This window comes from Apteryx rowi, unplaced genomic scaffold, assembly GCF_003343035.1.
Source record: "Apteryx rowi isolate R43461 unplaced genomic scaffold, aptRow1 scaffold_29, whole genome shotgun sequence".
NCBI lineage: Eukaryota > Metazoa > Chordata > Aves > Apterygiformes > Apterygidae > Apteryx > Apteryx rowi.
In genome coordinates, this window is record NW_020449307.1 from 2,785,205 (window position 1) to 2,796,795 (window position 11,591).

The 11,591-nt window shown below is 34.5% G+C and overlaps 1 protein-coding gene across 3 annotated transcripts in view; it reads right to left on the reverse strand.

Annotated features, from left to right (window-relative positions):
- NCAPG2 (non-SMC condensin II complex subunit G2) overlaps nucleotides 1–11,591 on the reverse strand; it is a 52,012-nt gene that overhangs the window by 23,214 nt on the left and 17,207 nt on the right. For all 3 annotated transcript variants that reach the window (XM_026069297.1, XM_026069299.1, XM_026069300.1), the window contains 4 exons: nucleotides 11,300–11,395; nucleotides 5,119–5,244; nucleotides 4,024–4,203; nucleotides 2,827–2,979 (listed from right to left, as the gene is read on the reverse strand). In XM_026069297.1, coding sequence (XP_025925082.1) covers nucleotides 2,827–2,979; nucleotides 4,024–4,203; nucleotides 5,119–5,244; nucleotides 11,300–11,395 — 555 coding nt within the window. The remainder of the gene's footprint in view (nucleotides 1–2,826; nucleotides 2,980–4,023; nucleotides 4,204–5,118; nucleotides 5,245–11,299; nucleotides 11,396–11,591) is intronic.

Below are 11,591 nucleotides of genomic sequence, written 5' to 3' on the forward strand. Positions count from 1 at the left end.
GGGGGAGAAAAGAAGAAAAAAGGGGGGGAGAAGAAAAGAAAGAGGGGGGAGAAAAGAAGAAAAAAGGGGGGGGGGGAAGATCACAGTTATTAACAGTGTTTTAAAAGTGCTTCCCACATCAAAATTAATTCTCAACAAATATATCTACCAGAAAAGCATAAGCATTTCTATAGCCTTGAGCTTGTTTGTATTTTACTATATATACAGGTAATAATACTAACAGATCAACTCATGACTGTAGATGCTGGTCCGTTAAACCATATCTGTATCAGCAAACTGCAGTAACTTTTTGCTATTATAATCACAAATGGTGAAGAGTTAAACCTCAGTACAAGAAGAATTGCAGGGTGCCTGTGAAGTTACAGACTAATGCTGAAATGGATATTAAAAAGACATAAGAAAATTATAAAAGTGACATGTAATCATATTATTAAGGAAAGATGTTTGAGGAGTATTTTTCTAAATAAATAGCAATACAGGAACAATGTAATAGAAATCATGATAAGACTTCAAAGTCCCACACTTCCAGAATAACAGTTATCAAATGATACATGGAGATGTATCAATTAATTCACAGGCACAATCTATACACAGGCACAATCTAGAATATGAGTAGAAGGTTCAGTGTCACAGTGCTATTTCTGCCATTCCACTAAAGTTTTACCAATAGAGGAACACCTGGCTTTAGAACCTTCTAAAGTTGAAACTTCAGAAAAAAAGCTTTCTTTCAGAGGAGTACCACTTATCTATAATTCTGGACCCTTCCTCTGGGTTACTATTGTACTAAATGTTTTATTTTAAGAAAAGAATAATTTATTTTTGTATTTTTTTTCCTTTCTCCCCAAATTGTCTTAAAAACATCATCTTCATAAAAAGGTATGATTACTATAAATTGAGAATTTGCTCTATCTAAATAGGATTCCTAAGAGAAGGAAAGATCTTTACCAGACCTATTAGAAACCTGACAGTAGAAGAGCAGGCAAAAACCAGAAAGATGCCTGTCATTTCACAGGTGTTCCATGGAAACAAACACCAAATAAACCCAAAGACAGCTAGTGGAGAGATTTTCATTAAGGTGTAAGAAATATTCTAGGTTTGGTCTATTCTGGCAAGTAAATTTACGTACTTTTACCATTCTTTCAAACTGGTGCCTAACAAGCTCTCTGTAAAGATGAAGAGGCATCTGAAATGAATGCTATGAGCTGAAACACACTTATGTTAGGCTAATAGGACTTCCTTGAATCTTGACAGAAAAGTTCTGGAAGAGGAACATCAGAGGGTTCTTCCAGAAGAAACCGAGGAGGTCCCAAAATGAGTATGGCTTCAGCCATACTAGGTCAAGGAGGATCATTAGGGAGGTGCATTGCCTTATGCCATCAAGAACCTTAGAGGAAAGAAAACAGAAAGGGATAATTCAAGGTTCCCCAATCATGGCAGCAGGACTGTCTCTCACAGGGACCCTGGGAAAAAAAGAGCTGCCTGGAAAACATCCAACATTTTGTATTAAGTTGTGGAAGATTAACTAGAGAACTTCACCCTGGATCTCCAGCTGAGTCCTTCATGGTGAAGTGGTCAAGACCATTTGCTCAAATATTCAGCAAACTCAGAAAGTAGATCTTTACACATGGATTTGATTCTAGATGGATCAGCTTCCTAGAATTAACTGCTTTCCTACAGGTCAGAGCCAACCTTATATCTCCTTGATGTTAGTGAAAAGCAGTGGTGGTTTTATCAGATGACAGCATACTTCCAGAGACTGTTTTCTGAATGTGGAAAATAAGCTTCGTACACAAAGCCTCTGAGCATCAGTGTGTTGATAAAGCTTCCTGGTACGAGACTAAAGATCCTGTGTTGTGAGGTTGTTGAAGTGAGTTCTTAGTCCAAACAGTGAAGCAACCTTTACTATCATTTGAGACAGAGCCAAGATTAAATGACATTCTCCTGTAACCTCCTGTCAACACTGAGGAAATGACTATCAAAATGAGAACAGTCAGATCATGCAGGGAATAGGAAATATCAAAAAGCATATAGTCCACATCTAATGCTCATAAAATATTCTTATGCAGACTATAAATTGAACAACATAACCAGAAAAGGCATGTCTTCATCATGTAAGCAGGTCATGCTACAGTGATCTGCTCAGCCCTTAAGACAATACTATCTCTTCTGACTGAAAGACAGAGAATTTAGATATGTTCCAATGAATACTGAAACTGATGTCAGGGCAAGAGCAGATTTGTCTTAACTCACCTTGAAATGAAAGGACTGGAGTATTTGCTGTGTTGTTTTAACCATTGAAAACTTGAGCCTTCAGTGACCATATCAACCAATGAACCAACTGTCTAATCAAAGGTACAGGTGTACATCTTTAATCTCAGGATAACTGCAAACATTACTAGGACATTACTGGAGACTTTTACTGCTGACAATATGAAAGATAATACMTCGTTCTTGTAGGGTTTGTCTCCATTTCACATTTTCCATGGACACGCCTATCAATGTATTCAGGTACGTAATATGGAAGTATGAAACCTGCTGCTGCATTATTGAAATCATTATCCTGAACTAGTATGCAAGAAACTGAAAACCTCAAATTTTAAATGGCTTCCCACTTATCTTTTCTTACAAGCATATTTTGGGGAATTTAGAAGGCGCTGAGGGAAGGTCTAGTCTCAACTTAATGTCTTGGAGATCCTGTGATCAAAGGTGAAATGTGCATATGTATTTTTTCCTTTTAGGATTACTGCAGTAGTCAGATATATTTTTAAAATAAATACCTTGGTTTTAATCTCCTACTTGTTACCTATCAAGTGTCATTTATCCTACCTTAGCAGCCTTGGTAGCCTTAATTTTCAGCAGCATATCAACAAAAGCCACTCGCACTTTCTCGGAATTGTCATGGAGACTGTGTTTAGCTGCTGGCAGGAGTTGTTCCAGTAATGGGTGACTTAGTTTGTTGTCCAAAATTATTGGTAGACACTGCAAGAAAAAGAAATGCTAAATAAAAATATCAAAGAGTAATTTACAAAAAGATGTAGCTAAAATTGTTGAACTGGACCATGATATTTTTCTAGGGTTAAATTAAGTAGGGGCAGACATTGCTTGCATATTTTTACTGTAAGTATTCTTTAGTAAAAGTGCTAATGTGACTCAAAATTTCCAGTGAACTGTGTCCCTTTGGGATGAAGCCGCTTCAGTGCTACACTGAGGCAGCGGTCTTGCCTCCTATCTGAGGGCACAGCATCAAGTAGGTTTTGTGGCAGCAATACCAGCTCCCTAAACCCCGCTTATTTCAAATGAAAAATCAGTCTTTTTTTGCCAAGTTACTTTTAACCCAGCTCTGTCTGCTTATCCAGCATAGACCCTCAAACAGCTGTAGTGGAGCAAGTGAGGAGTAAGGTGAGGACAGCATCAACTTAAGGCTGAACTGACACATACACAGAAGTTATATAGGAAGACACAGCTTGGGGAGTTCACTTTTCTGTCTAAGACACTATTTATTTACCTGAGGCTAGAAAGTCGTAGACGAAATAATCCTAACATGAACAAAGCCCTGGAGAATGGCTTTTCCAGAGACACGGTCTGCAAGTGTGTTCATTCAAACCTCAGAAACATACAGTGGGGTACAAAATCTTGATGTAAATTTGCATGTCTAGGCATAGGTTAAAATTAGTGACATAGAAAAATACTGGGACCTATCTGCACACATTTTCAAATCTAAGCATAGCTTCTAATGGCTAAGAAAATTAAATTATCATCAATTTAAATTTATCAGCAAACAAGTATGGGAATAGAAATGCAAAGTGGCTGGAAATCACAAAGCAGAACAGTTGCCATTGTAAAGGGCATTTGATCATATATATGTATAGTATATATATGTATATATATAGGAACTTTATTGCATAAACAATTTTGCAGATTAAGTCATTTCCTTGATTTAAGGTAGTCTATACTAGAAACCTGTGCTTCAAGTAAAATGCAAGAAGTGACAACAATGATTTTAAATTTAGAAAAAAGATTTACTTTAAAAACAGAGCAGCGAACATCGGCAGATGTTATATCATATGCCAGTTCTCCAATTAGTTTTTTTAAAAGATCAGCAAGAATTGTTGGGGGAATCATCTCCCAGTATTTGGATGTTATCTGACTAACTCCAAGTATCCCTGTAGAGCGGACAACTGGATGAGGATCTTCTAAGAGGTTCTAAAACRAACAAGAGAAGAACAATGTGAGTATAGGCATTATTGTGACTCCACCACTATTTAACAATAAACTATCATGAACAAATAGCGTTCCATTACCTTTTAAGCATTATGCAAATTGTCATATTATGAAAGAAGTGTAATTCTAATATTTCCCCAAGGTATTTTATTACAGAGCAACCCAAAATTTAAAACAAAATATTGTCCAAGATTTTTTGTATTTTTGAAATTTGGACTTTTAAAATAGTTTTTTTGTTGTTGTTTTTTTTAAATGATCACCTTACACTAAGTCTTGCATCCATGAGTTTATAARGAATATTTAGACTTCTATTTACATGTGAATTTGCACTGGCCACTGTTTATATGCAATAATATAAAAAATTTGAAATTTATTTATCTGATGTTTATAGTTATAAAGACCATACTGAGGATCTCCCCAAAATTTTCTTAAGAAAATATCATGCCCATTTTCACCCATCTAGACTGGTAAAGATTTAGACTCTTACTTCCATTACACTTCACTTCAGAAACATGTAGTAATAGAGCACTAAACTTGCATTGAATGCTTATAGATTAAATGTAAAACTCTCTTCACCAACCCTAGGTAAATAAGGATCAAGATCCATAACTCATGACATCTAGCCTTTCAGAAGAGTCCTTCATTCACACCTTAATAAATAACAGTCCCAAACATTTCCTTTTCTGAGGTGAAAATGGTGCAATGTCATCTGGTGTCAGTTTCCAGTACTAAAGAAATCTAAAATAGTTGTCTCCTTTTGTATTTTCTGTATCCCATGTCTGTATTTCCCTATGTATACTACCCTTAAACTCCACAACTTCTTTAACTGCAGCAACAGCTTATTTTTGACTTAGCTTTGCTAAAAGGTTCATTTTTAACACGCTCATTAAAACTTACGAAAAGTTCTTCAAACTGTTTCTGAATTTCGTTGTCCATCTCTTCAGCGTTAAAATTGGGATCACGAACAGGAAAAGCATCAACAAACAAAAATGCTGCATTTGATCGAACTTCTGAATTTCTGGCCTGTCATAATGGAGGGAAAAATACTGTTTTCAGTAAGTACAGACTTTTATTATCAAAAGGTATATCTGGGCAAATAATGCTCTCCAAACACTTTTGGCAAGGTAATATTTCTAATAAGTTTGATRAATAAAGTTTTTAAAAGTATGGAGAAGTTACAGTAAATGATTTTTTTGCACCTTAAATTTCCGCCCATTCAGTAAAATGCAGGTTAGTAAAATCAGCTCTCAAAGCACACTGATTTCAAAGATCCTGAAGAGTCACAATCAGAGGACTTTTGCCTTCTATAACTCTGAGTAAGTTAAAAGCAGTTGGCCACCAGACATACATACTTTGGCATTAATCATTAAAGCTCCCCTTCAGAGTACAGGAATTTTGAATTCAAGCAAAGCTTTCACTGATAAGTTTATATATAGACAAGCAATTTATTTGAAAAAACTCAAGCCTATTTCTTCAAGAAAACAGTATTTAGAAACTAAGTACCAGCAAGCCTGGAAAACAACTTATCCAACATAAACATATTCAGTTCTGCATCTATGCACATGAGCAATAGGACTGTTTTCTGAGCTCTAGGCAGCTCAAATATCTAAAGTAAGTCTCATAACCCCCAGACATTTGACCGTTTGTAACAGTTTTCAATGTATTACACTATCCCTTTTCCTGGCTGTGGAGTCCCAAATGTAAGAAAAATAATAATAATTAAAAACGTGTATTTAAACACTCAATCAGTGAAAGGTAATTGGCCCTGTAAACACAATAAGGGATAGAAAACAGACAGCAGGCAAAGAAATGAAAGGGGGAAAAAAAAAGAAAAAAAAAAGAAACTTAAGCTATCTCAGGGAGAAACCTGAAATCTAACCCTACGACTACCCTATATTTATGGAAGACTGTCAGCCTGTGCTCACTTCTCCTGAAAGGAAGAGGGTAGAAAAAAATTCTATTCAGATTTTGGGTCCAAGTAAAAAAAGTACATATATATGTAGTCTAAATAAAGCAAGCAAATGTGGGTTTAATCTTAGTGACAAGGTAAAAGACAGTTCAGAGAACTTCCCGATTATTCTAATCATTCACTTTTCTTCTTCCCACGTCATAGGAGTCGTTCAGATCAAACTCAGAGAAAAGAAAAATCACATTGATAACCAGGAATATTTAGAACTAAAGAAACAAATGGCACATAAAAACACAAAACAAATGAGCAACAATTACTTCAGTTACAATTTGTTTTGTATGTTCCTTCCGGCCTGGATCCTCGCATAGGGGTAACATCTCTGGGTTGAATGAAAAATATATCACAATTTTTCCATCCAACAAATATAATAGCAATTCTAAATTTAATATTACACAGGCAAGCAAACTCCATCTATAAATTCATTAGTTAAAGATTTGTGAATTCTACTTGATCTATCATGGATAATGTAAACAGTTAAAAGTGAGAAGGTTACAAATCTTAATTAAATCCTATAAAAATGAAGAAAATCTTTTAACTTGGAGCTTGTCTATATTGAGAAATTAATGCAGAACAAGCTAATATGTGAATACAGAGTGAAATAGCTCTTCTGCACTAGTATTTTCTGTGAAAATTAATTCTTTTAAAGTTTGTTTCTGTCCAATAACCTAGACCTTGTCTACCAGGGCCATTCCAGAAAGCTAATTTTGATAAACCTTATAAGTGCATTACACTGAATTCCCTTAAGCTTGTTTTAATTCTGAATCATGTACCCACATTTTAAATTCCTACCTTTAATTAATTGGAATTTATCCCAAATGTCTTTGCATATTCAGGCTTTTATTACAGAGTGAGTGTCCTCACATAGTTAGAGCCAAATTCCCTTAGGACTCTTGATTCACATTCTATTTTATTCCACACTAACTTGTGCACAGAAGAGGAGCCTTCAGCTGTTTAAATGGCTAATGATTCTTTAGCTTTATGCTTGTACTATCTTGAAGAATTTTCAGAACTTTTTTATACAAATATTTTAATTCTTTTGTTCAGTTCATTTTCAGAGCTTTCTTTTAAGTTCCATCAGGCCTTACAGTCCTGAAATTCGCTTCAAATTCACTAAAATACTAAAATAACTTTTTTGCAGAAAAATAAAGATCTTTAATGACATCATCTTTTTCAACAGCTTTAATTCTTGAAAGAGTGCTTCTTGATTTTTTGAGCTTGATTAGAAATAGCTTAATCACTACTTATCTCACAATAAATAATCATATTTCATATTTATATAGCTTCTTATATTAAAAACCAATCACTGAATCAACTGTCTCTGCTGTGCTTGTACATGAGATGTACTTTCCATAATAAAGATATGACTAAAGCTAAAGAAGTTATATAAGGGCTCATATTGTAAAGGCTTATAAAGTTACATAAAAGCTTATAAAATATTTGTAAGTAAAAGTCACAAAGCTTACACAATATAAAGTACTTGCAAAATGAGCAGTTTATGAAGAAGCAGAGAACTGTGCATTACAAATAAGTATTCTCAGTTTAAAGATTTCAGAGATATTATAAGGTAGGTAGTTTCAAAACAGACAATTATAGAATTTCTTTATTCTTACAACTGAAGTATTTTCCCATTTTTGCAAAATGGAAGGGTAAAGAAGCCCTTCTATGTTTTCCCCTTCTGTTATGTAGCCAGTCTTCTAGAACAAGATTTGTTCTTCACTGTATTGAGTTGAGGGTTTGTACACTAGCTAAGTTCGGAGCAAACTGGTTATCTAAAATTAAACTGAGATTTCAAGTGTAGGAGAGGATTCCATACCAGCAGGGACAACTATAAGCTTCCCATAGTAGTTCTGTATCTTGAAGTACTTGAGATTGAATCACAGAAATCATCTTCTTAAAAAGGCAAATAGTTCAGCAGCAATATATGAAAAAGGAAAATTAAATATCTATACAAAAGTCACACAGCAAGTTAGTGGTATATCCAAAAATAAACTGCTAAGTTTTGATTCAGTCACATGTTTCTTTTCAAGGATCACAAATATTTTACTGAATCATTAGGAATGTAAAATTTCCCTTGCACTGAATCATTACATGATTCATATAATTGCTACATTCAATTTTTTACAACCCTCTCTGTACCGTTCTGAAATCTATGTTCACAAGAATTGGGCTATTTTGCTATATTTAAAAAAATTTTCCATGACTTACTGAATATGCCTCTTAACTTCAAAGCTTAAAGTGCTTAACTCCCTAGACAGAAGCTGTCAAGGTGAAAAAAACTCCTAAAATTCAGATGGGCCTCTGGAACCATTAGTAATGTGAAAGTTATGAATAGCAGTTGTTACAAATATGAACCACTTCTGGAATCTGGATTTTCTCCCAGTGTCTTGCTGCAAATCAACAATTAACCTTTTTCTCCAGCCCAAACTTTTCATTACACATCTCCAAACAAATCTACGCAGCTTTACGAAGGTTTGACAGAAGGTTCTTCTGAAGTACTTTGATTTGGGGTATTGGAAAGTGAACTACTAGCCTCTTTTACGGACATTCAGTCTCATAAGAATAGAATGCCATGTTTTGCTAACCACTCTGAAATCTTTCTTAAAGACAGACAAATTTTCCCATGGTACCTAAAATCAATTTAAAAATCTCTTTTTTTTAAAAGACAGAAATGTAGAAATAAAAAGAAAGCCATGCTTTGTAGCTATTAATGTTTTGCACTGAGAATGCTAGTTTTACCCAGAAGGAGCCTTGCTATAAGGTGTGGGATCCAATGCTTAATGTAAGAACTTTGTCTCAGCTAATCTCTGTGCCAAACAAGATACTGGTCTAGAGACAAGCCTATCCGTCTTCCCACTTCTGTCATAGGGTTCAGTTCAAAACAACTCTCTCTCAACTCCTTACTGTAACACATAAAGTTAATAACTACTATGTTGTTTAAAATTAAATAACTCTCTCATGGCTAGAAAAAAAATGCTACAAGATCAGTCAGTAAACAAAGCTGCAGTAAATGTTAGACACAGTACTTAAGTTGGCTGTAACAAATTGTTTTACCCTTTATTTAGAAATGTCCCCCCAAAGCTGGTGCAAGCTTAAAGCTTGATACAGATCCTTCCAAAAAAATGTGATTTTCTGGGAATAAAGAAACAAATATTGACAAATACATTTTATACAAATATTAAGGGGAGACCAAAGTGGTTTGCTGTCAGCCTTGATTTACACAATTGGATTAGAGTAGATGAAGGAATTTGGTAAAATGGTTGCTTTATAGAAAATAATCCTTATGCCTAGCATACTGCAAGTGAGGACACAAGTATTTTGCATAATACCCCTTGTCAAAGAAAAGATATATTTAAACAAACACGCTAATGGCTGGACACAAGTGGAATGTTTTCATTTGTATTTAGCTGAAGAATAGGACACTGCAAGGTCAGCACATCAATAGCAAGCAAAACATTCTACACAGCATGGACAGTTTATAACGGTACAAACAAAAATTGCTTTAAAATAATTTTAAGAAACTAAAAAGGACATATGTGTGTGAGTCCGACTGGCACAGCAGCACTCATGAAGACAAACTCAGTGAGCAAGGGAGAGGGGGAAAGAAAAAAAAAAACATTGTCTAGGCATCTTACAGTTTAAGGCAAGATACAAAAAGTGATCGCGCAAAAGAAAACAATCTGAAGCATAATAAGGATATCAGCACCTCAAGGCAAATTTTTGCAGTTGTTACAGCTCTTTTAGAAGTATATCAAACACTCAATGAGGTTTACTAAGAGTACCTTTAAATACAAAAGGCAAGGTAGGAAAGAGTAAAGTTTAGAAAACATTGCTTAGTTTGAAATTTTTCTTCTAGGTCAGTGAACTAGAAGAAAACATCTGCAAAATCCATCAGTAATGATTGTATTCTTCAGATGTGTAAACAGTGACAATGTAAACCAGGTAGGACACTTTAGTTCAATCTGGAGAAGCAAAATATCTTGGAGCAAAGAATTTAAGACTACTACGTACAATCCACAGAAAAGCAAGACAATATCAAGAAGGATGCTGAAAAGTTAGGGATTTGGAATTATCAAGACAATGAGGAAAGGACCTAAAACAACCATACTATACAGCAAAAAGGTCTTCCGTTTAGCTTAAAGCAAAGGTTACAGGATGACTTTAGTTCGTCTTCAAACATATAAAATTTGATAGCAAAGGCCTGCTTAATATAACAAAGATTTAACAAAATCCAGTGGATGGAATCTTAGACCTGTTATAAAAAAAACCCTACTCATCTTCCATGATGATAACACAACAGCTTATTAGAATGAATCTGACATGTACAGTTGCTTATCCCGGTGGCAAACGGTGCACATATGCTCTCACTGAAGGAAGTTCATAACCTCAGACAAAATAAACTTGTTGACAAAGAATGAAACTTGGTTCAACTTTAGTAAAGTGTATCTGAATAAGTAAATGACATCAGATACACTCTAGTCTATGCATGCAATCCTCAGGAAGACATAATACACTTACCCTAAAAGTACTAGAAGACAGAAATTTCATTCTGAATGCTTGAGTAAGTGCACATCGACAGTATACAGTTCATACAGACAATCAGAGTAGAATAAATGATTATCTACAAGTAATGCTCTAGCACAAATAATTTAGTTACATTCTAAGGATGGTATTAAAAAAAAGGTCAGACCAAATAATCCTGTGAACATTTCTGGCCTTGATCAATGAAGCATTGATCATTTGTGCATCAAAAAAAAACTTGGAAAACAGAATAAAATATTACACAACATTCCCAGACTGAAAAGAAGATGAGAAGAACAAAAGCAGTGTTAGCCCCACAGCCAACTGCAATCCTAGAAAGAACTCCCTGTAGAAATGAGAACAGTACAGAAACCTATAAACAAAACTGAATTATATAAGCAAATCATATTAAAAGAAATTACTTAGTATAAACTTGCAAAGGTTACTTTGATACACTCAAGATCATAAACACACTGAATTTTTTCCCACAGCCATTTTGTTTTAAAAGCAATTAAAACAGAACCTGAGGAGGGGAACCCAAAGTTTGGTCACTGAAGAAAGATAGCCCTACATTCTGAAAAGGATAATTACCTTCAGTGCTCTCCAAAGGATAGGTTGATACAACCTATACAGCATTTCTTCAACTCCTTGACGAACTTTACTTTGTTTATGAAAATAACTCAGCATCTGCAAAGAAAAAATTACTTACATATGTTTGTACAGTGTTTTCAGCACTCTAGAAAGGTGGGTTTTTGTTGGTCTCATCTATCTTTTACATTAGACCAATGGGTTTACCATATTATGGAGAATGATAAAATTAGACACATTAATTGACCGTGTATTTTATCAAAAAGTAAAAAAAAAAAAAAAAAAAAAAAAAAAA